The sequence below is a fragment of the Cajanus cajan genome, chromosome 11 (assembly GCF_000230855.2).
Source record: "Cajanus cajan strain Asha chromosome 11, NIPB_CcT2T_4, whole genome shotgun sequence".
Taxonomy (NCBI): domain Eukaryota; kingdom Viridiplantae; phylum Streptophyta; class Magnoliopsida; order Fabales; family Fabaceae; genus Cajanus; species Cajanus cajan.
The window spans coordinates 40586367-40612804 of NC_138527.1; the positions used below are offsets into that span (position 1 = coordinate 40586367).

The 26438-nt window shown below is 32.9% G+C and overlaps 3 protein-coding genes across 3 annotated transcripts; 1 reads left to right on the top strand and 2 right to left on the bottom strand.

The window, feature by feature from the left end:
• Nucleotides 1-80: 80 nt before the first annotated feature.
• Nucleotides 81-5153, bottom strand: LOC109811122 (calcium-transporting ATPase 2, plasma membrane-type). The gene is made up of 7 exons (XM_020374765.2): nt 4618-5153; nt 3733-3787; nt 1711-3653; nt 1430-1588; nt 1150-1321; nt 741-1039; nt 81-614 (listed from the first exon to the last, which is right to left on the bottom strand). Exons 1-7 carry the CDS (start codon nt 4792-4794, stop codon nt 375-377), a joined length of 3045 nt encoding a protein of 1014 aa, XP_020230354.1. The 5' UTR covers nt 4795-5153; the 3' UTR covers nt 81-374.
• An 11394-nt stretch (nt 5154-16547) lies between these two features.
• Nucleotides 16548-20048, top strand: VDAC2 (voltage dependent anion channel 2). Its single transcript, XM_020374849.3, has 6 exons — nt 16548-16732; nt 16840-16907; nt 18773-18883; nt 18967-19053; nt 19136-19347; nt 19441-20048. The coding sequence occupies exons 1-6, from the start codon at nt 16684-16686 to the stop codon at nt 19745-19747; spliced, it is 834 nt and encodes a 277-aa protein (XP_020230438.1). The 5' UTR covers nt 16548-16683; the 3' UTR covers nt 19748-20048.
• A 3247-nt stretch (nt 20049-23295) lies between these two features.
• LOC109811153 (large ribosomal subunit protein uL24z) lies at nt 23296-24019 on the bottom strand. The gene has a single exon (XM_020374809.3). It carries the CDS (start codon nt 23923-23925, stop codon nt 23485-23487), a length of 441 nt encoding a protein of 146 aa, XP_020230398.1. The 5' UTR covers nt 23926-24019; the 3' UTR covers nt 23296-23484.
• Nucleotides 24020-26438: the final 2419 nt, after the last annotated feature.

Genomic DNA, 26438 nt, shown 5'->3' on the forward strand with positions numbered 1-26438 from the left:
GGGCTCGTGGAAATGGTGCTTTTAAAATAACGGAAAGGGAAATTTAGGATTATAATTTATATGGAACAAAAAAACAAATGGGATATGTAAATAAAAATTGAGATAATCTAAGTGTAATTTACAAACATGACATATCATTATACTGGCCTAGAAAATAAACAACTAATAAATGAAATGGTTAATGGCAGTTTGTCAAACAGCTCCGAGACTCCGGTAATATACTTCGCTGCTCAATTTGTCATTCCAACCTAAGAAAGCCTCGAGCAATACTAGACTAGTTAGGGAATGTACAGGAGGAATAAAGGGCCTTGAAGCTATGTAACAAATAACAAGATAACCGATTATTGATTTTGAGGAAGAGTGATTCACGTGATTCAAACGGGGATCTTCTTTAAGCGAGCAGCAATAGGCATGCCCAAAAATCCAACGAATAAGCAAAAGAACCACTGTGTCAGGGTGAGAGGTGTTGTATTTGCAAAGGTTCCCAAGTACTCCACTATTATGATTTGGAAGAAAACAGTAGCACTGATCACCCCCACGAAAACATAATTATCCAATATGCCTTTAAAAACGTTTATTTTCTCCATTTCACGTGAATTTATCTCATTGAATACCTGCAAAACCAAATCAACCCATATCCTGTAAGACACTTTTATACAAATATCATACATACACTTTGAATTTAATCTTTTCAGTTATAAATATTCCGAAGCAAATTGTCAACTTTTCAGAAAATTTACCTGACAGAACACAAAGGTGTTGAAAATAAGTGTGTTTAAGACCAGATCCGAATCGGGGCCGTCAAGTAAAAAGATTGATTTTCCTCTTGACTGAAGAAACCATATAACCATAAATTGATACAACGATTGTCCTAAGATGTTCCTCCACATAACGTTGGTGATGAAATTCCCCTTCCTTCCAACAGGTGAACGTTTCATTAAATCATCATTTGGAGGTTCGGTAGCAAGCGCAAGTGCTCCCAGTGTATCCATTATCATGTTCACCCACAAAAGTTGAACAGCTGTGAGTGGTGCAGTTCCTGGACAGAGAAAACGCATGTAAGATCATAATAACAAAAAGTGTTTCTATAACCTGTCATGCAGTCTGGTGTCAAGTTCATAGGTAACAAAATTAAGCTAATATTCTAACCTGTTAAGCAGGCCGATGTGAAGTTCACTATTAATGCAACCACATTAACTGTCAGCTGAAACTGTACGAATTTCTGAATATTTATGTAAACTGAACGTCCCCATTTGGCCACTGTTACTATCGTGGAGAAGTTATCATCCAGAATTATGACATCTGCACTTTCTTTTGCAACCTGTACATATATTATGAAATAAGTTTGCATTTGAAATTTAAGAGTTAAATGACTAAAATGTAGAGTGAGTGGTTCACAAAGGGAAACATTGCATAGCATTGCGCTCACCTCAGTTCCAGCAATACCCATTGCAAGTCCAATGTCAGCTTCATGAAGGGCCGGGGCATCATTAGTTCCATCACCTGTTACAGCTACCACTTCCCCAAACGTGGTACGCAGGTGTTTCACCAACATGTGTTTGTCTAAAGGTGAGGATCGAGCCATAACCTAAAAGGAATCAAACACCAATGTTAGTGAAAGTATAAAGTATCAACCATAAATCATGTCATGTGTATGATTAAGTAGGACTCAAGAATCAAAATATAATGCTTATAGAAGCTATGTGGCACCTGAATTTTTGGAATCAATTCAAGCAATTCTTTTTCACTCTTCTCTCTAAACTCTGGACCTTCAATGGCTATGCCATCATCAGTTAAAATCCCACACTCCCTGGCTATGGCCTTTGCAGTATTGATGTTGTCCCCAGTAACCATTCTTACTGTTATTCCAGCTGAACGACATTCTGCCACAGATTCCTTAACACCAGGACGAACAGGATCTTTGATACCAACAACCCCTATACAAGTATATCCAGAAACAGGAATAGAGCCTTCAGCAGAGAACCCGTTTTCCAATTCCACATAGGCAAGGCATAGAGTTCTAAGTGCCTCACTTGCAAACTGGTTTATTGTAGCCTTAAGATGGTTAGTTGATTCTTCGTCAAGTGGCACAACCTCACCATTTGAGTTGAGCACTTTGTCACAAGAAGCCAGAACTATTTCCGATGCACCTTTACAGTGGGCTCTTAAGCCTCCACCAGGGAGCTCCACCACCACACTCATTTTCTTCTTAGTAGAATTGAATGGCTCAACTTTAACAAGTTTACATGCTTGTCGCTCTTTTTGAAAATCTCCACCTAAAGACAAACCAAACTCCAATATTGCAGCCTCGGTTGGAGTTCCTAAAATCTCATGTTTTCCATTTTGGTTAATCACGACCTCTCCTCCTGTATTGTTGAATATTGACTGTAGCAGAAGTTTCACAGCAGATTCTGGGAGTTCAGAGCACAAACTAGAAGCCTTGTTGTTCACTTCCTTGCTGTTCATGCAAAAGCATGTTTTAACAACAGTCATGTGATTGGTTGTTAGTGTCCCAGTCTTGTCACTACATATAGTTGTGGCTGATCCCATTGTCTCACATGCTGCCAAATGTCTCACAAGGGCTTTGTCATTCATCATTTTTTTCATAGCAAATGCAAGGCTCAGTGTAACTGCTAATGGTAGCCCTTCTGGAACAGCAACAACAACTATGGTAACTGCAACTGCAAAGAACTCTAACAGCTCCAACGCATCATCCCCTGTCCAGGTCCTTAAGCTTCCTTGTTGGAGTTTTTGGCTTATGAGTCCATGCACGAGAACTGCAAAAGTAACCACGGCAAAGAATAGTCCTATCTTCCCAATAATGGTTGCCACACCATTCAATTTCACCTGTAATGGGGTCTCATCATCTCCACCTTCACTGAGAGTAGCCATCAACTTACCCCATTGAGTCCTCATGCCAACACTGGTAACCAACATCTTGCATGATCCATCTTGGACCTTGGTTCCAGAAAGAAGAAATGGATTTTCAGAATTCACAATCACTGGCTCACTCTCTCCTGTTAAACTTGATTCATCAATCAACACAGAAAATCCTGAGACAAATAGTCCATCAGCAGGGACTTGGTCACCAATGGCAAGGTGCACAATGTCACCAGGAAGTAATTCATATATTGACATTTTCTGTCTATATCCATTTCTTGTGACCTGAACGGAAATTTTCCTCTTTTCCTTGTCTAAATCCCTGAATTGTAATGATTGGCGATAATCACTTGTTGCTGTCACAAACACAACAAGTAAGATACTTGCAACAATTCCAAGACCATCATGAGCCCCCTTGGGCCATCCTTCAGTTGCAATGCCAACTAGCAGTGACACAATAGCACACACTGCAAGTATCATCAGAGTCATGTCTTGAAAGGCTTCCCAAACAAAAACCCAGAAACTTGTAGGTTCACTTTCAGTAAATTTGTTGATTCCATATATCTGCTGTCTCCTATTCAGCAACTCAGTGTCACTGTTAAGCCCCTCAGTGGTTGATGTAGAAAGCTTCTCTGCAATGCCATTAACACCACCATGATGTCTGAACTTCTTTACATCATGGCCTTCAACAATAGACCCCAATTCCTCGCCACAGATTTGAAAACCTTCAGCTTTAACTTCCTCTGGAACTTTGTAATCACTTAGTTGCACACCTGTGAATGTGATCACAGGCAGGTAAACATATTGACTCTTAATTATATGAGCTATAAGAACAATGCTGAAGAAACTTACCTTGGATAAATTGAAATGCTGCTTTGGAAACCAAGACTGCAACCCTTAGCTTCTCCTGCAGTAATAACAGAATGAGTCTTCGAGAAATAAAACATGGAGATGTCACACTCTACGTATTGAGGAGACCAGCATAATGATATTGTTTATGTTTTAAAAACGGAAAAAAAAAAAAAAAAAAAAAAAAAAGGCATATGAACATGGGTTAAAACAAAATTATATGGTCCATGTATCATTTACTCATTACAATACTGCATAGAGTTGATAATTAATGCATTTTCTAATCATCGTGCCCTTTTATAATTAATGAAGCGAGATTAAAGTTGCTCAATAAGCCGAAGATCAGCAAACATACAAACTCTCGCGTCAAGCACATGCTTATAAAGTTACAACTTATAAGCACCAGTCTTGAATTTAGCTTTAAAAGAATGAAGAAGTCGAAGAAACAGGGGTCAAGGGAGGTAATGTGAGACTGGGGCATCAGCGTGTATTGGCATTTGGGCTAAATTTCTAGTTTTCGAAATTGCTGCTCTAACGTTTTTAATTAACTCCTTTTACCATTCAATATTTTTTTTTTTTACGTACAGGTATTAACTTGACTATGACTATCAATTTTCGCAATGTTAAAATAGTTATATTGTCAGCTTTTAAACCACTACGATAAATTATGCTCGTTAACAAAAAAAAAATGACTACGAAAACTGACTAGAGTCATATAGTATTCAGCGGAAGGAAAAAAAAAAAAAAACTATTAGAAATACGAGGCTATGAAGGAAAGACATAGTCAACGAGTTCAACAAATGAGGAAAGAAGAGAAACATGAGCTAAAAATAGCTTTTATGTAGAACATGATTAAAGCATGGAAAATTTCTGGAATAAAAAAGGTACCTGATTGGTTCGACGCATGGCAGCGGCTTCGCCCCTCTTGTCGAGATTGGCAGTGAAACGAAAGCGTCTTGTGGGGTTCTTGACGAACCCGCATAGTTTCCTCCATCTTTGAAGAGCCTCTTCAGAAGAGTTTTTGGACTTCACTTCAAAGTTATCATTTAAATAACTCTCCATCATCCTTCAATCCAACAAGAATAACAACACACACTCCTTTGCTATGCTATGTTTCGCTGATGCCTTTGTTATCAAAAATATCCAATGACAAATGGAGTCTCAGACAGAGGTCATATAATGTTTGTTTCTAAATAACGAGTAATAGTAGTCTTTCTTTGAAAGTTACGCTGCAACTTTGAATAGCATTTCGTGGAAAGAGAGGAAGGTGGGTGGACCTGCCACTATGATATTTCTTGGACCTTTTCAGGACCTGACAAAATTTACTGTGGAGGTTATGGTTTTGAGTACACCAAAGCTTGTACTTCAGCAATGAATTCAGTAACGGTCATCTATACATCATATCAAAATGCCGTTATTTTGGTGGTTGTAACTCTTGTAGGGTTATTAATTATTAATATATAGAGAAACTTGTGTGCGACTGAAAAGAAATTACTGGTGGAGAATTTTATCAAGGACTTTAATTTTTGTAAACCAAACGCGGTATTCTTTATTGCGTTTTTTTTCTTTCACCGCGTTTCCTCTGAAATTGTTATAGTAATCATGCATCAAAAACGCGTGAACAGAAAGAGATAAAAAAAATAAAATAAATAAAAGAAAACGCGTCAATGACTGGGACCTTTTTTTTATTGGTCTGCCAATGACTCGGACCTCCCGGCCCACCTTAAAAGACATGGCCCGTCACCAAAGAGGAGTCTTTGACACGTTCAATTAGGCTTTATCAGTACGGCCGTGTAAAAACGAAATTTTAAATAATCAAAATCAAACACGCATCTTTGCCCTTTGCTTCATTAAAAGAAAATTTGATTCGATTCTTTTTTTATAATAGTGTATCTATAATAATATATAAAAGAAATATTATTTTTAATAATTACTTTTAATTTTCATTTTTATATAAATTATTTCATCTTTTATTTATTTTTTAATAACTATTTTATTTTATGAATAATTTTTCATTTTTCTTTATTTATTTATTTATTTATTTTTAATATAATGTAGACATGAAGTGTCTTTTTTTTATTAGTACTTATTAAACTGAATTATTTTATAAAAATAGTTGGTTATTTTTCATAAAACGACTGATTCAAAAAAAATTTATAATGATTTGGATTACTTCTTGAATAGTTTGCTTGCAAGAATATTTTGTTCACTGTTATCTTGATACTTTGAGAGATTTGTTTCGAGATTAATATTATATTTTTAAGAATTACTTTGTATGTTAATTGAAATATTATTCTCATATATATTTAAAAAATATATTTAGTTATATTTTTATATTTTTGAAATATTTTTAAATTTAAAAATAATTCAAATAAAAAATGATTAAAATCGTAAGTTGTAAGTGTGTTAAACCTAATTTTCTATATTCTCATGATAATATTATTTTTCGGCTCCTCTTAACACGAGGGCTTTTTGACCAAACTGGGGTTATTTTAAAAGTTTATTACGTAAATGGGACTGTTTTGAAAGTATTTACGCCTTTGGGGTTGTTTATAACGGTGTCGCTATGGGCCATAGCGACACCGGTAACACGTGGCATTTTTTTTAGTCTTGGTTGGGCTGGAATGAGCCACATAAGTGTCGCTATAAGCTGGGCCACCACAGTTGATGGACTAAAAAAAATAATGTAGCCCATAGCGACACTCTGTAAAGAAAAAAATAAAAAAAAATGAAAATAATAGAAATGTAAAATAAAAATAATAAACTGAAGTATTTATTATATATTTATAAAAAGAAAATTAAGTTTTATAAAAATGTAATTTTAAATTAAATTATATGTATTTTTTAAGAGAGACACTATGGCCCATAGCGACACCATGTCGCTATGGGCCATAGCGCCACACATTTTTTATTTTTTATTTTTGCAATAATGACATTTTATTTTTAATTTTTCATTTTTATATTTATAATTAAAAGTACAGAAACTAAATAATTAAAATAAAATTATATTATAATATGTTAAATTTTAAAAAAATTGTGGAAAAAATAAGTAAATAAAATAAAAAATAAAATTATTTTATAAATATGTTAATTTTTTAAAAAACTGGGGAAAATTAATTATTTTTTAACTATTAAATAGGTGTCGCTATGGACAGCGACACCATTTATTATTTACTTTTTAAATATTAGCATTTCATTTAAAAAATTAATTTTAAATAATCACGTTTTATTTTTAATTTTCGTTTTTATATTTAAGTTAAAAGTATTGAAAGTAAATAATATAAATAAAATTATTTTATAAATATGTTAATTTTTGAAAAAACTGGGGAAAATTATTTATTGTTTAAGTGTATTAATAATAATTTTATAATTTACTTTAAAAAAATAGGGCGTAAAAAATGTAATTAAAAAAAATTAAAAAAATTAAAAAGTGGTGCCGCTATGGGCAGCGACACCACTTTTGTTTTATTTTTGTTTTTTAAATATTTACATATTAGTTTAATTTTCAGAAATATTTTTATTTATATATTTGTTTAATATAAATTTTATTTTATATATTTATGGTTCAATTAATTTTTTTTGTATGTATTAAATAATTGTGTAGTTTAAAGAAAATTTAGTATTTAAGTGTATTAATAATTTTTTTATATGTAAATTTAAAAAAAAACTGGGCAAAAAATAAGTGAAGGAAAAAAATGTACAAAAAAAAAATGAATTACAAAATAAATTTTAAAAAATAACTGGTAGAATAAATCTGGAGAAAAAATGACCCAATGACCAAAAAAACAAAAATTTTGAAAAAAAAAAACTGAGGTAGAAAAAAACGAAAAACTAAAAAAAAAGGGCTAATGTCACTATGGGCCATAGCGACTTTTTGTCGCTATAGCCCATAGCGACTTTAGGTAGGAAAAAAAAAACGAAAATTTTGAAAAAAAAAGAAGGCTGATGTCGCTATTGGCCATAGCGACATTGTGTCGCTATACCCCATAGCGACACCAGCCTTTTTTTTTCAAAATTTTTGTTTTTTTTGGGTTATTAGGTCTTTTTCTTTCTCCAGATTTATTGTACTAGTTTTTTTTCTAAAAATTATTTTGTAATTCATTTTTTTGTGTTTTTTATTATTTCCATTTATATAAATAAATTTTGTTCCTAGAAAAAAATTATTTTTTTCATTTTTTATTATACACTATACACAATTTTTAAATAAAATATATCTGTTAAAAAATTATTATATACTCAACATTCTAGTAAATTATTTTACAAAAATTTATTTAATTCCAGTAAATTATTTTTTAAAATTATTAACTTAATTTCTTTTTTTCAAATTTTAATTTGTACTATCAATTTCATATAAATTTATATTTATAAATTTATTATTTCTGTAATTTCTTTATTTTATACATATTTTTTTTTCTTTTTTATCTATTTAAATATTTATAAAAGTGGTGCTATGGCCTATAGCGACACAGTGTCGCTATAGGCCATAACGCCACTATTTTTTACGTTTTTTTTTAATTATTAAAGAAATTAATTTTTCCCACATTTTAATTTATTTTATGAATATCATAAAAATATATATTTATATATTTACCTTTTGTGTTTTTTCTTTATTTTATATATATATTTTTTCTATTTTTGTTTTTTATTTTTTAAATGGGTGGCGCTATGGGCTATAGCGACACAGTGTCGCTATAGGCCATAGCGCCACTTTCACAAATTCTTTTTTTTATATTTATATTTTTTAAAATTATCTTTTTTATATTAAATATGAGGCGCTGTAGGCTATAGCGACTTCAATGAAGCTGTTTTGTGTCGCTATAGGCTGTAGCGACATTATTAATATGGCTTTCATGGCTTCGCTGAAGTTACAAAAATGCCACGTGTCACCAGTGTCGCTATGAGCCATAGCGACACCGTTAAAAAGTACCTCAAAGGTGTATATTGTTTAAAAACAACCCCATTTACGTAAATAAGTTTGGGAACTGCTCCAATATGGTCAATCACCCTAAAAAAAAAAGTAACACTTTTATCGAAGTTTATAATTTGTTATATCGAGCCTTTTAAAATGGGACTTTCGATGTTAGGTGAAAGGTGCCCCCTGTAAACCAACATCCAATAAGTGAATCTCTCATGAAACCCTTTAAAACATTATCCCCTCTAAAACAAGTCTGTCTAGAACTAGTATTTCGCTCATGATCCTTCAAAATAGCATTAAAATCTTCCAAAAGACCCCAAGGTTCACTTGTATGTGAAGCTATACGACAAAGATCCCTTCAAAGATCAATCTTAAATTGGGAATGAGGGCTTGTGTAAACTATAATTAAGAACCATATATGTGAACCTTTTTTAACCTAAAGATGGATAAATTGGGATGATTGCGACAAAACCTCTAAGTGCCATTGATTAGAGTCCCAAAAACACCATAAACCTCCTACATGCTCCTAAGTATGAACCATATTATAGCTATCAAGATTAATTTTATGATATCAGTTGGACATAATTTTATCAAATACACTCAAACATACGTACAGTGGAAATGAGAGAAAAGGAAGAGGAGATTTTTCTAGATATGAAATTTCACTCAAAGGAAATAATTCTGCATACTTTGTTTTGCATACACTGCCTTTTATAGGCATTTACAATTTATAAAACTTAATTACTAAGTTACTTTTAGTATTCTTAACTTTGAAGCAAATTTAGACGGTGCAGCCATTGTGGAATAGTTAAAGTTCCAAGTCTGTGTTGCAGCCATTTAACATTACGGTGCAACCATTGTGGAATACTCAAATTCCAAGTCCAACATTACGGCTTGATTTAATTTTCTGACATTGCCTCCCTTAAATCAAGCTTGTATCATTCCAAGCATTCTTTTTAACTTATAAAATAACTCAGCTTTTAGTGGTTTTGTAAAAATATCTGCAACTTGTTCTTCAGTTGGACAATATTCAATTGCTACTTCTTTCTCAGCTATCAGTTCTCGGATTTTATGAAACCGAATATCTATGTGCTTGGACCGTCCATGAAATACTGGATTTCTGCATAATGCAATTGCTGACTTGTTATCACAAAATATCATTGTGGGAGTATCTTGCTTATGATGCATCACTTCAAGCATTCTTCTTAACCATACTGACTGAGTTGCACAACTAGCTGTTGCCATGTATTTTGCTTCGGCTGTTGAAAGGGCGACAACAGGTTGTTTCTTTGATGACCATGATATTGTACCACTTCCAAGATTGAATGCATATCCTGACGTGCTCTTTCTCATTTCTATATCTCCTGCCCAATCACTATCTGTATATCCAACAAGATTCACATCAATATCTTTATCATAGAAAATTCCTTCTGTCAGAGTACCTTTGATGTATCTGAGAATTCTTTTAGCTGCCTGCCAATGAGAATCTCGAGGCTTTTCCATGAATCTGCTGAGTAGTCCAACTCCATAGACAATATCTGGCCTGGTTGCAGTTAAATATCTGAGGCTTCCAATCAAACTTTTATAGAGAGTTGGATTGACTTTCTTGCCTTCAATGTCACTTGTCAGCTTCAACTTTCCTTCAACTGGCGTAGAAACTGGTTTTGAATTCTCCATCTTGAATTTTTTTAAAATGTCAGCAGCATATTTCTTTTGAGATATAAAAATTCCATCATCCTGCTGAATGACCTCAATGCCAAGAAAGTATGACATTAGACCCAAATCCGTCATTTCAAAACATTTAACCATAGCCTCCCTGAATTCTGCAAACATTTTTGGATTATTGCCAATAAAAATTAGATCATCAACATAGAGGCACACAATAAGAATATTGTCAGGATCAACAAATTTGATATACAAAGTGTGTTCAAACGGGCATCTCTGAAAAACATTATGCACAAAGTAAGAATCAATCTTCTTATACCACGCCCTGGGTGCCTGCTTCAAACCATACAATGCCTTTTTCAATTTGTAGACTTTATCTTCTTTTCCTTCAACTTCATATCCTGCAGGCTGCTCAACATATACTTCTTCTTCCAAAGTGTCATTCAGAAAAGCAGATTTAACATCCATTTGATGAATTTTCCAATTATTTTGAGCTGATAGAGAGATACATACGAATTGTATCTAATCTTGCTACAGGAGCAAATACCTCAAAATAATCAATACCTATCTTTTGTTTATATCCTTTTGCTACCAACCTTGCTTTAAGGCGATCAATTTCTCCACTAGACTTGTACTTAGTTTTGTACACCCACTTTACTCCAATTGGCCTTTTGTCTGCTGGTAAGTCTGTCAGCTCCCATGTTTGATTCTTCTCAATGGCATGAATTTTTTCATCCATTGCTTTTCTTCAATGTTGATTATTTGAAGCTTCTTCAAAAGTTACAGGCTCACAATCTGCAAATAAGGCAAAATTGATAATTTCTTCATCAGATGGGTCATTATCATTACCCACAACATAATCCTCCAATCTGGCTGGTAGTCTTCTTTGCCTTTGTGGTCTACTTGATGCTTCTGGCTCATCAGGTGTTGGATCTATATTTCCATTCTCTTCGTCATAGTTTTCTGGGTTTACTGCAGGCTCCTTTTGGGATTTGAAAGACCAACCCCACATTCCTTCTTCATCAAAGGTCACATCTCTGCTGATAATTACCTTTTTTGTCACTAGATTGTAAAGCTTATATGCCTTTGAGTTGGTGCTGTAACCAATGAAGATGCACTTCTCTCCTTTGTCATCAAGCTTCTTTCTGAGTTGATCTGGTACATGAGCATATGATACACCCAAAAATTTTGAGATGCCGGATTGAGGGCTTCCTTCCACTCCAAGCTTCTTCTGGTGTTTTATCACAAACACTCTTTGTTGGACACCTATTCAAAATATACACAACAGTAGAAACTGCTTCTGCCCAGAATTCTCTAGGCATTTGTTTTGCCTTTAGCATGCATCTCACCATATCCATGATTGTTCTGTTCTTCCTTTCTACTACTCCATTTTGTTGACGAGTGTATCTAGTTGTCATTTGATGTTGAATTCCATGGTGGTCAAAGAAATCTGCACAGGCAAGGTATTCTTGGCCTCTATCTGTCCTCAATGCTTTAATCTTGCGGCCACTTTGTTTCTCCACAAATGCCTTAAATGACTTAAAGGCATCACAAGCTTCTGATTTCTGTTTTAAAAAATACACCCAAGCTTTTCTGCTAAAGTCATCAATAAAAGTAATGAAATACCTACTACCGCCATGTGTTGGTATCTCAACCATGCATAAATCTGAATGCACAATCTCCAATGGCTTTCTTGCTCTCCAGGACTTTCCAGTTGGAAAGGATTCTCTGTGTTTCTTTCCAATTTCACAAGTCTCACATATACCTTCAGGAATGTTTATAACAGGCAAACCAGATACATACTCTTTTCTAGATAGAAAAATTTAATCTAGAAAAGTGATAATGTCCAAAACGCATGTGCCACAGCCAATCATCATTTTGTATAATGGAACTCAAGCAAGGAATTTTATCGTGTTGAACATTCAAAGGGAATAGTCGATTAGAAGTCATTTTTACCTTGGCAATGAATCTCCTATTTTTGTCAATCAACATACAGTAGCCATCATAAATCTGCATGTTGTAGCCTTTCTCTGATAATTGTCCCATGCTCAACAGGTTATGATGAAGACCAGGAGCATAGAAAACATCAGAGATGAAATTTTGAGAACCATCCTTCAATCTAATTGCAACTCGACCTTTTCCCAAAATCGGAATGTTAGAGTTATTTTCGAATTTCACAGTAGATTTTACTGTTTCATCTAGTGAGAAAAATAACTCCTTTTTCCCACACATGTGGTTGCTGCAGCCAGTATCTAGGTACCAAATATCTCCATCGCCTGAAAAATTATTTGCTACTAGAAGTAAGGTTTGTGGATTATCAGAACTCTCACCAGTATGCTTATATTGATTTTCTGCTATATTTGCTTGTTGTTGAATCTACAATCTGCAGCTCTGTGCCCGAACTTTCCACAGTGGTAGCAATTGAAGTTTGTCCTCTCCTGGCTGGTGAAACTGCCTCTTCCTCTTCCACGATTGGTAGATCTGACATTGTGTCCACCTCTTCCTTGATTAGGTGGCCTGAAATTGTTGTCTCTCCATTGTTGATTAAAATTACAATGACCTCTTCCTCTGAAACTACCACGACCTCTACTTCTGAAATTTATATTTCCACCTTCATGACCTCTACTGTCTTCACTTCGGCTGGGTTCTGCTATGTTGGTAAAATTCACCTGGCTTTTCAATGCTTCTTCATTAATTTGCTTTTTCAGTTTTCTCCAAGATTCTGCTCACATGGCTTTCAATGCTACCTTGCAATTCTGCAACTGTCATGATGTCTGTGTCGTGGGACTCAATTATTGTAGTCACCACATGATCAAACTTCATCGGCATGGTGCGTAGAATTTTCTCCACCACCTTGCTTTCAGGGATGTCTTCTCCATACACCCTCATCTTATTGACAAGATTTGTTACCCGTGAAAAATATTGTTCCCCGTGAAAAATATTGTTCCACTGTTTCTGAACTGGACATTTCATATCTTTCATATTCTCGAAGCATGGATTGCAGTTTAGATTTCTGAGCTTTCTCTACTCCTTTGTATGATAGCTTCAAAATATTCCACGCTTCTTTGGCAGTTTTGGCATTTGCAATTTTGCCAAAAATAGAATAATCTACTCCTTGGTGAATTTGTGACAGCGCCAATTGGTCTCTTCTTCTAGCAGTATCATCAGCTCCTTCTACTAATCTCGGTTCAACAAAGCTCCAAATGTTGTGAGCTCTTAAATGTGTGGCCATCAAAGTCTCCCAATAACTAAAATCTAATTTCCCATCTAACTTGGGACCAGACCAAATAATATTGTAACTGGTGGCCATATCTCTCTCTCAAAGATATAACAACTCTATTTTTTTTTTAACAAAGTGAGAACCCTTTTTGTTCCTCACTCAAATATTTTTTTCTTTTCACTCACACTATCACCGGACTCTCAGGCTCTGATACCAATTTGATATCAGTTGGACATAATTTTATCAAATACACTCAAACATACGTACAGTGGAAATGAGAGAAAAGGAAGAGGAGATTTTTCTAGATATGAAATTTCACTCAAAGGAAATTCTGCATACTTTGTTTTGCATACACTGCCTTTTATAGGCATTTACAATTTATAAAACTTAATTATTAAGTTACTTTTAGTATTCTTAACTTTGAAGCAAATTTAGACGGTGCAGCCATTGTGGAATAGTTAAAATTCCAAGTCTGTGTTGCAGCCATTTAACATTACGGTGCAGCCATTGTGGAATACTCAAATTCCAAGTCCAACATTACGGCTTGATTTAATTTTCTGATATTTTACATGCTATCTGATATGCTTTATTACCGCTTACATGTGTCTCTATGGGTAAAGCAAGCCCACCTCAAAATCCTTTATCATATCATTAACTAATTATGGTTGCTACTACCTCCTTGGTACCAAAACTTTGAGGAAGAATATCATTCATTCTTGTTTCATTGCACTAACCCTACTTGTGACCATATTTCCTGCGGTTACAACATATGCAATGTATCCTTTCATACTCCAATTTAATGATTAGCCCCATAACATTAATTTGAGAGACTATTTTCTTTGCTAGATTTATCTCACACAAATCCTAGCAAGTCTTCCACGGGAATGAATAGAATTTATTTTATCTACTTTCAATATGGTTTTGAGTTCACTCCCTACCCTTCAAAGAAAACAATCATTATATAACTCGATTGGGAGGCTCGAGATACATATTCATGATGCCACCATCCTAACTTGTTGAGTTGTGATCGTAAAGTTGGGTTGTCATCATTGAACAACGATATAATGGTCAATAAGCATCCACGGTCCCTTAAGAAGGCATGTTTATAATCTTTTTCAGTTGAGAGCTGATCTAAAATGTAGTCTTGTGACATATCCACAATACGAACAATCCCATATGACACACGTTTGCCGAAAATGTTTATCACCAAAGTATTCCACCATGGAGAGCGCCATTCTTCAAACTCTTCTTATGTCACATGGATATTCGAACATAGGTCAAGCTCATCTTCATCCTCCACCACTACTTATTTTCTCTTCAAGGCATGCTCTTTGATTTCTTTAATTCCTATACAAGAGTCTTAGAATTAGTGAAAACTTTTCTGCCTCCCATAGGTAAAAGACACAAGTCTGTTTTTGTTTTAGTATATATAAATAGCAGTATAAATTTGTACCCAAAAAATTATGTAATAGTGTAAATTACAGAACAATTTTTATTTTTATTTTTATTTTTTGATGATGCAATTACAACCTATAGAGAATTTTACTCAACAACCCTGATAAACTTAAAATTCTACAAATATATACAGAAGGGATCGCGAAACAGATTTTCAGCATTGTTGTTACCTCGAGCTATAATTTTAGTCTTTTTTTCCTGAAAAGGCTTCCGACCAATTCTTCAACTTAATTGCGAAAATTCTCGTTTAAACAACTCTCCATCACCTTCCAATATCAGTGTTTAATGTACTGGATCGGCATTGGAGACTTAGAAAGTGATGGAGAGTTATTTAAACAAGAAATTTAGCAACGAAGATAGAGAATATTGGAGCCGAAGATACTTGCACCATTGATCTCTATATGGCATCAATTTATATATGCAGATGCAGTACGTGGGAATTAAAACCAGTGTTAGCTAAGTTCGGAAATATATTATTTAGTTATATTGAATGGCACAAGCAGAAGTTTCCATACGCGTAGATGACTTGGACCGGTCAATGCAGGGAAGGTACTACCTGGAAGAAGGTCTCTATTATTCTAAATTCTTAATTATTTGTCATTAAGTTAATTTTAGTGATTCGTCTGTGTCTCGATTAAAATTATTTTCGATGGAACATACTTGTAAATTAAACATTAAAGTGTTATTGTGGATTTTCTTAATTTTTATTGTATTGATTCATCAAAAACCCATTATATCTCACCACCTGGTGTTTAAAAATTATTCATCTTTTAAAATGTTATTATATTTTTCACTAAAAGCAAGATTAAAAATAAATAAAAAAGTTTAGAGATTATGTTGTATTTTAATGAACTGATTTTATTAATTTAGAAAATTAATGTAATAACACCGCAATATTGGGAAACCAAGTAGATAATTTAATTTATAATTATACAATAAGATCCGACTGTAATAAAATTTACTTCAGTGACATAACTTTATGACTAACTAGATAACATAATGTAAAAAAATTTCACTCGCCAATCACTATAGGCTAATATTAAACAACGATTAATAATTCAGGACTAATAAATCAAAGTAAATTTTCTGCAAGAAAATATACAGTTGATATGAATGTTAATCATAGTTTTTTTTGTCAATCATTTGAATCACGTTCGTAGAATTGACGTCCATGTGCCTCCCAGGGACAAAAAGTTAAAGAGAAATGTTAACCATATTTTTTAACATGCTTTTTTAATATATTATACATTATTAATTAAAATTTAGAGAATTATGTGAATATTTAATAAAATCTACTTGTAATTTTTTTTAATAATTTAAAAGTACAAAATATATCATACTCCTCGTATTTAATAAATATTTATAATAATAATAACTTGTGGAACGAGGATTTCATTGATTTGAAGATTTGTATTAGCTGGAAATCAGATCAAAGAAAGAGCGAGCGCGGACATGATGGTCCCACGCATCCCTAAATCAACGGCCAAAAAAGCACGATCAGACACAACCAGTTCAACCATTCAGATTCGCGATTCTAAATTACATAATTCACATTTAAAATTAAAACGTGAAAAAAAGTTCGTCATTTCCTCGCCACACCCTGGTTCGTGAAGCACAGAGCATCAAGATCTCTCTCTCTCTCTCTCTCTCTCTCTCTCTCTATCTTTCTCTGTGTCTCTCATTCTCTCTGGTATCGAAAATGAGCAAAGGACCAGGTCTCTTCACCGATATCGGCAAAAAAGCCAAAGGTGAACGAACATGCTCTTTAACATTCTCCATTATTGATTCCACAGCACTTTATCGAAGCAAAAACAAATATAATTGACTAAAAGTTTCGATTTGTTATTGCTTATAGATCTTTTGACTAAGGACTACAACTCCGATCAGAAACTCACTGTTTCATCCTACAGCAGCGCCGGAGTGGTAAGCTCTTCGAATTTCTGTTATGATCAATCTATTTTTCGTTATATACATTAATTACGTTATTGTCTGCGAGGTCTAGTTGTTAAGATCTAGTGCGAGTGTATACGCGGCAATTAATTAATCGCATTATGTGGTTGTTGATGACCGTTGCTCGTTCCTTTAAAAGCTCCTTTTACATGTTGTATTGACTTGTTCTTTTTATACGAATCATGAAGTTGCATTCGAGAAATTATATATCTCGGGTTCGCTAATATTTATTTGTATTTTAAGCGTATGGCTCATTACATTGTTAGTACGTTAAGTTAGTCCTTGTTGTGTAGACAGATTCATCACTGCAAATTCAAAATTAATAAAAGGAAGTCGAGGCTATTTGATGCGCGGTTACTTGCTCTGAATTCTTCTGTCTGAATTTGTTTTGTGTCGATCTATTCATTCTGTGGATTTTTATTTTCGCTTACTGCTATTCATGACCACTATATCATAAGAACGGGGCATTGGTTTTCAAAATATGCAGTTTGATAAATAAGTCCCTATCAACTATCAACTAATTAAGTTCTTCTTACAGAAAACAACCTTTATTGTTGTAGTATTTTTTTTAATCAAAATACTAATTTATTGGATGGGGATTAAGGAATAGTACTGTATGAACAATACCTGGAGATTACAAAGAGATCGAGTGTGTAGAGCTTGTTGAATTGCATGTAGACTTGTGCAGAAGGGTTTTGATGTCACCTAGCATGACCTCGGGGCAAATCTAATGACGCAAGAAAATGGAATTATCCTTGGATATGTATTTGGAATTGGAAGTAGAAGAAATGCAGATCCAGATGCGAAATCTTGATAAAAAAATATTTTAAAAGGGGGTATTATCGGCAGTCATTGATCGCTGATAATTGATCAAAGTTATCTTGCTGATTATGCCATTTTCATGCCTTTTTGTACCGAGGTTATGAATTCTGATATATACTATTAAAGCTGATGAATTGTTTTTTACAGGTTGACATGATGACAACCTTTTTAGATATGTTCTAGGTGTTACAAACCATCAATTATCAAACAAGTTGTGCACCTTTGCCAATAAAGTATCCGGTGACTGGAAACACCACTTGGGTGCATTAGAAAGGTCATGAAAGAAAGGTTGATAATAGACTGCAGAGGTTGAGAGAAATTGTTTGATGCTTGAAATTTGATTTATGAGGATCTAATTGATTGAAAGTATATAATTAAAACTGAGATAATGTAAGATTGACTTCTTGAGTTAAGGTAAGGTAAGATCTGGATAGTCTGATAGAGGATATGGATTCAATGTCATGTGACCTAAATAGATAATGTAAGACTGACAAGGGGCACAGATGATCTATTATTGACTTCTCTTATTGATCCTTTTGGAATTTTAGCCTATTGCAAACTGCGTGCTTATTATCTGAGGATTTGGGTATAATCGATACCTGTTAATAGCAATGAAGGCTTTTCTTAAGTTGGGTTGTATCTGAATGCGAGTACTGTTAAGTTCAATAATTCATATATTTTATTGTTATCCTGTTTTTAGGATTACGAATACAAACTCATCATAATCAACAATAACATACTGTGCATGAATATGGACTTATTCTTAATGTAGTATTGCAGTGGGTTCATGTTGAAGCTGATGTTTTACATGAAAGTGACAACTGTTGACAATTATATATAGAGAGGATATCTATTTACAGTTGTATTGTTTATGTTCTTTATAAATTCTTGTCTTGCTACTGAAATCATGGTTGCTTTTGTAGTGTTATGTATGTGCACCAGCGCACGTGGTAATTTGCTAGGAGCAAAAGATGCATAATGTTCATTTTAACATTTCTTATTTTTGCTCCTTTCAGGCCATCACTTCAACGGCTCTGAAGAAAGGAGCACTCTCAACTGGGGATGTAGCAGCACTGTACAAGTATAAGAACACTATTATCGATGTTAAACTTGACACAGCATCAATTGTGGGTTACTTTGTCTTTTAAGGTTATATAGTGTTTGTTCTTGAGTAAGTCATCTTGTTAACTCACTCCTTTTCTCTTCCCAGATCTCCACAACCCTCACATTCACTGACATTCTTCCGTCCACGAAGACTATTGCTTCATTTAAACTTCCTGATTATAATTCTGGCAAGGTACATAAACTTGCATCTAGCTGGGAAATTCGGCTAACTGCTGGACATTGTTTCTGAAAATTTTGTCTGATTTGTTTGACAGTTAGAGGTCCAATACTTCCATGATCATGCTACCTTAGCGACAGCCGTTGCACTGAACCACTCAAATCCTGTCATTGATGTTTCTGCAACCGTTGGTACCCCAAGCATTGCTTTTGGTGCTGAGGCAGGCTATGACACTACATCTGGTGGTTTTACAAAATACACTGCTGGGATTAGTGTCACGAGACCTGATTCATCTGCTTCAATAATCCTGTAAGCTTTTTTAGCCATAAAAAATGTGTTAGAATTATCTAGCAATTGCTATCATGTTAAAAGCTAACAAATTTATATGTATTTCCCAATCAGTGGTGACAAGGGTGACAGCATTAAAGCATCATATGTCCATCATCTGGACCTATTGAAGAAGAGTGCTGCTGTTGCAGAGATCACTAGAAAGTTCTCAACAAATGACAACATTTTTACAGTAGGAGGGTCTTTTGCTGTTGACCATCTGACACAGGTCAAAGCAAGGCTCAACAACCGTGGAAGGCTTGGGGCCCTTCTGCAACATGAGATCATACCAAAGTCAGTGTTGACTATTTCCGGTGAGATTGACACCAAGGCCCTGGATAAAAAAGCCAAGTTTGGATTGGCCATTGCCCTCAAACCTTGAGGGTTTTTATTCATTTTTAGAAAAGTGATTCGAATTCCAAACTTCATTCAATTTTTTTGGTGGCCCTTGAAAGGAGGGGAAATAATTAAGCTCCACAGATGAGCATTTCTAGGCTCTTCATGAATTGATAAAATATTTCAATAACTTGGAATCCACGAGTGGCTTCTGTTTCCCAATTTTTATTGAATTTTCTGCTTTTCCTCCAACATTGTGCTACAAGATTTGGAGGTCCTGTTGTCTTGGAGGATTTTTATCCAGTGTCTTTTTCTTACAATTCTATTTTCGAGATTGTTTTCTGTCACTTGTTTACTTTCATACGTTTAGAATATTGTTAACCTCAGTTCTGTCAGTGAATTTGGTTCAAAAAGAGGGAGGGAGGAAAGAGTAACCCATTTGTTCTGTACAAGAAAAGTGAGAGGAGGGCAGGGGAAATATAATATATCTGTAGTTGTGCTCTTATAAATATTAACGAATAGGATGAGACATGAGAGTTAAAGATTTTACGATAATTTAGTCGGCATAATTTAAATATGAACGGATTCCCTTTAAATTCTCTCGCGACAAAAATAAGTGATTTTATCGCTCTCATTTCTCCTCCTGACTTCAAATTTTTCCTACTGAATGAGATAGTATAAATAAAATAAAATAAAATAAAAAACACCTTTCTTTTTTATTTCTTTCCCCTTTAACACAATGTTCATGACTTGAAGAATAGAAGGACCTTTGTGTTCCTTGACTTCTTAGGTTTCTTTATTAAACATACATAGTTTAGCATATATATATATATGCTAAACTATGTATATTTAATAACTTTGGGGTATGGGAATTCTGTAATAAATCGTTCATATAGGTAAAGAAATATCATCATGAAGTCAGTAGATGTTTTTTTTTTTCCTAGTGTAACTAGTGGATCTTCTAGGGTTTTTCTATTCTCTTATTTCTTTTGATATATCATTTTATTTTTATTTTAAGTTAAATTTTAATATTTAAAAAATTATCAATAAGCATCTTTAGTTTCAGAATCTTTTAGATTCCTTATGCATTTTTTGAGTCTATATGTCATGCAAGATTTTAAAACTTTTTCTATTTTTCTAAACGATGGAAGAATCTAAATTGAATTTTTAATTAAAGTTATGTGAGTTTTACAATCAAACTATTTTCTTCCTCTATCGTTACAAGAACTTCTCGTGGATTCTTATATAAAAACTAGTTCTATACGTTGAAGTCATATCATTCCATTCCAATGGTAAAAATAAAAAATAAAAATCGGTTCTAGTTTTGAAAATAAATATCTATATAAGAACCTCTCATTAGAATTTATCTAAATAAAATAATCTTGTGTTATAATATAAATCATTTTTTATAAGTCTTATATTTATGTTTAAAAATATTTAATTATAAAATTAATGTTTAAAAATATTTAATTATGTATAATTTATAAACTCAAAAATATATATTGAATATAAATTTTCTCGAATAAAATAAAATTTTATCTGGTGCGTTCCATAAACTAAAATATTAATTACTCTAAAAATATTCAAAATAAAATAAAATTACAATTTCTCGCATGACTTTAAAATCAAATTAGATACTTCATTGCATATTATTTTAATGTTATAACATGGTATTAAAATGTAAGTAGAATTTGGTATTATATTACATATATGAGAATGTCTAAATTAGATAAAACTTGTCATACATAATTATCGGCTATACCAAAATTTCATTTATTTTATTTTTTAATTTTTAATTTTTTCAATCTAACCATTATATTAAAAAAAATTAAAAATTGTTTACAAAATTTTATATAATTAAATACCTAATTGCATATTTTTTAATTATATAATTGACGAAATATTTAATAACTTTGTTAACGATTAATTTTTATAACAAAAAATTAGTTAACCACTATTTTCTTTCTTTTTGGTAATTTAACCATCTTCAATATGGTACAATTTTAATTTTTTAATATTATATTTTAAAATAAATTTTAAAAACTATTTAATATTTTATTTTATTAATTTAAATTTGATGTAAAATACGAATTATTGAATATAATTAATTCAGGTATACTTATTTTTAAAGCAAATGAATACATATACATATACATATACATATATATATATATATATATATATATATATATATATATATAGTTTAGCATACATAGTTTAGGGTTAAGATGCACCCAAGAAAAAACCATTAGTTAGCATCATTTCGAAATTATAATTTCTGCCGGAGGCGTGTTAAGATGCACACTAGATGCCACCCTCACCTTTCAGGCCATCACAACTGAAATAAGCGCAAAATTACATATGGCAGAGCACCTCGCAATTTGGTTCAGCTTTCGGGTAAGATAAAATTTCAGGACAAACAAACCATACTCCGATCCTGGCAGAGAAAGCTACGATCTATTAAATACAAGACTATCTTTCACTTCACTAAATTTCCAGTGTTTACTGCCAACAGATCTATTGAAAAATGAGAAAGCTACTACTCTCATTGAAAATTTAACTTACCCATACATTCTTTCAGTGGAGGGTCAAGGGATAGTAAAAATTTGCTCCTTAAACAAAACGCCTAGACATCTCCCCCATTCTACCCGGACACTGCTCTATTTCAATAATCAAATAACGACAAGCAAATATATTATCACTCTACTCTTCTTATATAACCTATGAAGCACAGACTCAACGTCTAACAAAACAAAGATCCTCTAACATAGTAATAGTAAAAGTCTAAAATATGGTATATAGAATAACACAGGCCCTAAAAAAGGCGAGTCATTATTTTTTTGTAATTTGTATTACATTTTAACTTGACTAATTTAAAAAGTTAAAAAATGAATAACCTTTAAATAAAATATTAGTGAGTCCATCCATATGGAGAAGACGAGTCAAGTGTTCAGGTTATGTAAAAGAGTCGATTTAAGTGCAGAGAGGTGTTTTTGCTTCAAAATATACAGACATTGAACATCAAACAAGAATTTCAGGATGTTCGGAACTATAGGGAACAAAACGTATTGAAGTCCAATCAAATCGTGAAACCAAGCATTGTTATTTGAGATCGTATTTCTCGAGGCATCATTCCATGTAAAAATCATAAACCTTGAAATGCACCTTTGCTTTGAGCTTTTCTCAAGAGAACTGAGTGGCAGAGAGGGCAAAACATGCATGGTGGAATCAATCACCATACATATTCCAAGCATCAGCCAGCAAATCTTACGATTATAACACTAGAATTAAACCTATCTATATCACAGTCCACCAGAAAGGGTGTGCTAGTTTGCCTAAGCTCACTCCTTCAAACCTCCTTGTAAAACAGATAATCCACAAATAAAAATGTTACCTCAAATTCCAGCACCCAAACCAACAATAGTTTAACCAAAAGTGATTAAACCTTTGTGAGACAAACAAATCCAATTCCATTGCTCAAAACCTATTTCCATCTCCAAGCCAACCACATTCTAACGCTAAACCCTACATACCTCATCAAAATCGCGCGGCAGTGAAAATCACAAAGAAAAATAAACAAGCAATACTCAACACTAGCAGCAATAACGTCAAACATTTCATTAAATTAAACAAAACAGCAAGGCCTGAAAATAGCGGAACCGATAACATGGAAAGCACAAGACCCCCAAAATAAACTCAACAAAACCCTAATAAACGATCGAAAGTTCCAAACAACAAAAAGCAGTAAAAATGAGTATATAGATAGAGATAAAAAAAAGAAGACTAATCAACGGTCTGCATGATATCCTCAGGAGCAAACTTGGTACCCTTTTCCTTATCAGCGGCGGCGCGACCCTTGGCCTTGCGATCGAGCAAGGATTTGCGGTCCTTGTCCATTCGGAGCTTGGTGACGACGACCTTCGAAGGGTGAATGCCGACGTTAACGGTGGAGCCGTTAACCTTCTCGCGGGTGATGCGCTCGATGTGGATGACCCACTTGCGGCGATAGACCTGAACCACCTTTCCCTCGCGGCCCTTGTAGGTTCCCCTCACCACTTGCACCTCGTCGTCCTTCCGGACCGGGATCGACCGCACGTTGTACTTCGAGCGAAGGTCGCCGGAGAGAGGCGCGCTCATCAGCACGCGCCGCACGCTCGACGGCGCCGAGAAGTGGGCCTTGCGGCTCTTGCGGCGGCTGCTAGAAACCCTTGGGTTGAACTTCATTGTCACTCTCTCTCTCTCTCTCTCTGCGCTGCCACGGCAATGAGAATGAGAATGGGAATGGGAGAGTTTGTGTATAAGAAAATACTGAGATTTAGGGTTTTCAGTTTCACTCTTTTTTTATTTTTTTAAATTTAAGTGTTTATTGTGTGGTTTTGGATTGGGTCTTGCTAAGCAAGCCCAGTTTGACTGTAAGTAGGTATGATGGGGATTGTGGGGGAAAAATTGGGCCTTCTGGACCAACTTTATGACATACTATTTTATTTTTATTATTATTGTTGTTCTAATGAAAAAGAAAAGGCAAATGATATGCACACCTCCATTTCTTTATAAATACATACTTTTTACCTCCATTTCTTTATAAATACATACTTTTTATTAAAAAAAATTTAAATTATCCTTAATATTTTTCTAATTTATAATTTTTCAGATTCACACCTCTCTTTTCACTATTTTTCTTTCTTCTTTGTGCACCCCGTTTCTTTTTCTTTATTTTTTTCTTCACATCTCCTTACCTCCCCTTCTCTTTTTAATTTTTGCATTATCCTCTTCCCTTTTTAGTCTTGTTATAAGTTGAAAGCGGGTTCAGTGTCGAAGGAAAATGTATCAAATCATATGCATTTTTTCCTCCAAGTAATTATTTTCACTATTTGTTTTGGAATAATAAAGCTTTTGTTCCAGAAAGTAAATTTTTTATTTTGGAAAGCATTTTCTGGAAGTGTGCTTGTTACATAATTCAAAAAAATATTTTTCGGAAGACTAAATTTAATGTTCCAGAAATAACTTTTCGGAATTATATAAGAAACATACTTCCAGAAAATGTTTTTCATAACAATAATTTTACTATTCTGGAAAATACTTTCCAGAATGCTAAAATTAACGTTTCAATCAACATAATCATATTTAGTTAGAGGTTATTTTACTTAAAAAAAAGAAATTAAAGGTGTATTTATAAAAAATAGGAAGTATATATATCATCACCCAAAAGAAAATTTAAGGCTCATCATATATGCACTTTTTTAAAATAAAAAAAAGTGGGCTATATATATGAATAAGTGTATATATATCATTAGCCAAATTTAATTGTATTTTGTGTCGTCTTGGATTTGGTCTTGCTTCTACCATCCAAGCTAGCCCAATTTGACTATACGTCTATACGTAAAAACGATGGGGGTGGTCCATATGATGGTTTTCAGATTGGGCCTGCTGGACCAAATTCAATAACATAAACTGTTTTATTTTTAATTTATTTATTATTATTGTTGTTGTTCTAATGAAAGGGAAAAATTTATTCAGTTATTTTTCATTTAATTTTTAAATGATTTTTATTAAGATGTTTTAAAATTTTGGAAAGTATGTTTGTTTTATTTATTATATGATTTTTTTTAGAAAATTAAAATAATGAAAACATGTTTCTTTAATTCATTTTTAATGTAAAAAATATATTTTGAAACTAAAAAAAAAAACCTAAAAAATATTATTTAAAAAGACATTTTATTATTTTTCCATCAATAATAAGACAAGTAAACTACAAATGTAAATTTCAAATGTTAAGATCACTCTATGTATGCTTCTCTTATTTAGAATGGTTTCAACAGTCTTGATTATCAAGATAGTTGATACTATCATATCGTGAAACATTAATAATATGAATTACATAACTAACAAAGCAAATAATCTAAATTAAGAGGTTAATCTATCATCAACATACCTATACCTGATTATAAATCAAAAAATAAAGTTCACTAAATCCAAGTTCATTATGATAAATATAAATAATTACATAAATTAAAATAAAATTATTATTCATTTATTATCTACCTAAATACTTGATTACTTTTTATAGGTAATTGATCGTTGAAAGTTTTCAATTAACAAAGAGTTTAAAAGTTTTGACACTAAAGATTTACCATTGTACTCCTCGAGAGTTACAAACTTATGATAATAAAATTTATTGAATAAAGTTTGAATTTTTTTAAAAATAAAATTATACTATAATGCAAATAATTTTGTATCTACCAAAAATATAATTTTACATTGCGTTTTTATTATAAAAATTAATGTGAGAACAGTAGAAACGTTTGGAATGGCAGAGTGCATAAATAGCCTTTAAAGAGAGGAAATTGTTTGCCCACGTTTATTGCATCTGATTGGTCTACTCATGAGACTAGAGTGAAACGGTTTTGACTTAATTGTTCGTGATTCAGTGACTTTTTTATTGTACAATAATTTCATTATTTGACTATAATAAAACTGACATTACATACAACATTAAGGTAATTTTTTATTTACTACTATTTGCATATTTAAAAATGATAACTTTAATTGCACAACTTTTTATGTTGACAAAATATTTTTGATTCTCTAATGTACAGAGATTTTTTTCGCAAGCATACGCAATCTTAGAACTTATAAGCTTTAGCTATTAGTTACAGTAATTTTATCAAACAAATCATGGTTGAATTCGAAAATTTATCTTAGCATAAAAAGTAAAATTGAAATAAGCAAAGGCAAAT

Bases quoted from the DNA above. Each gene is read 5' to 3' on its own strand.
- LOC109811122 (XM_020374765.2), bottom strand. From the start codon at position 4,794: ATGATGGAGAGTTATTTAAATGATAACTTTGAAGTGAAGTCCAAAAAC. The intron at 1,322-1,429 runs GTGAGCGCAATG...ATATATGTACAG, and splicing joins TGGGTATTGCTGGAACTGAG to GTTGCAAAAGAAAGTGCAGA. The intron at 615-740 runs GTAAATTTTCTG...TTGGTTTTGCAG, and splicing joins ACACCTTTGTGTTCTGTCAG to GTATTCAATGAGATAAATTC.
- VDAC2 (XM_020374849.3), top strand. From the start codon at position 16,684: ATGAGCAAAGGACCAGGTCTCTTCACCGATATCGGCAAAAAAGCCAAA. The intron at 16,908-18,772 runs GTAAGCTCTTCG...TGCTCCTTTCAG, and splicing joins CCTACAGCAGCGCCGGAGTG to GCCATCACTTCAACGGCTCT. The intron at 19,348-19,440 runs GTAAGCTTTTTT...TTTCCCAATCAG, and splicing joins TCATCTGCTTCAATAATCCT to TGGTGACAAGGGTGACAGCA.
- LOC109811153 (XM_020374809.3), bottom strand. From the start codon at position 23,925: ATGAAGTTCAACCCAAGGGTTTCTAGCAGCCGCCGCAAGAGCCGCAAG.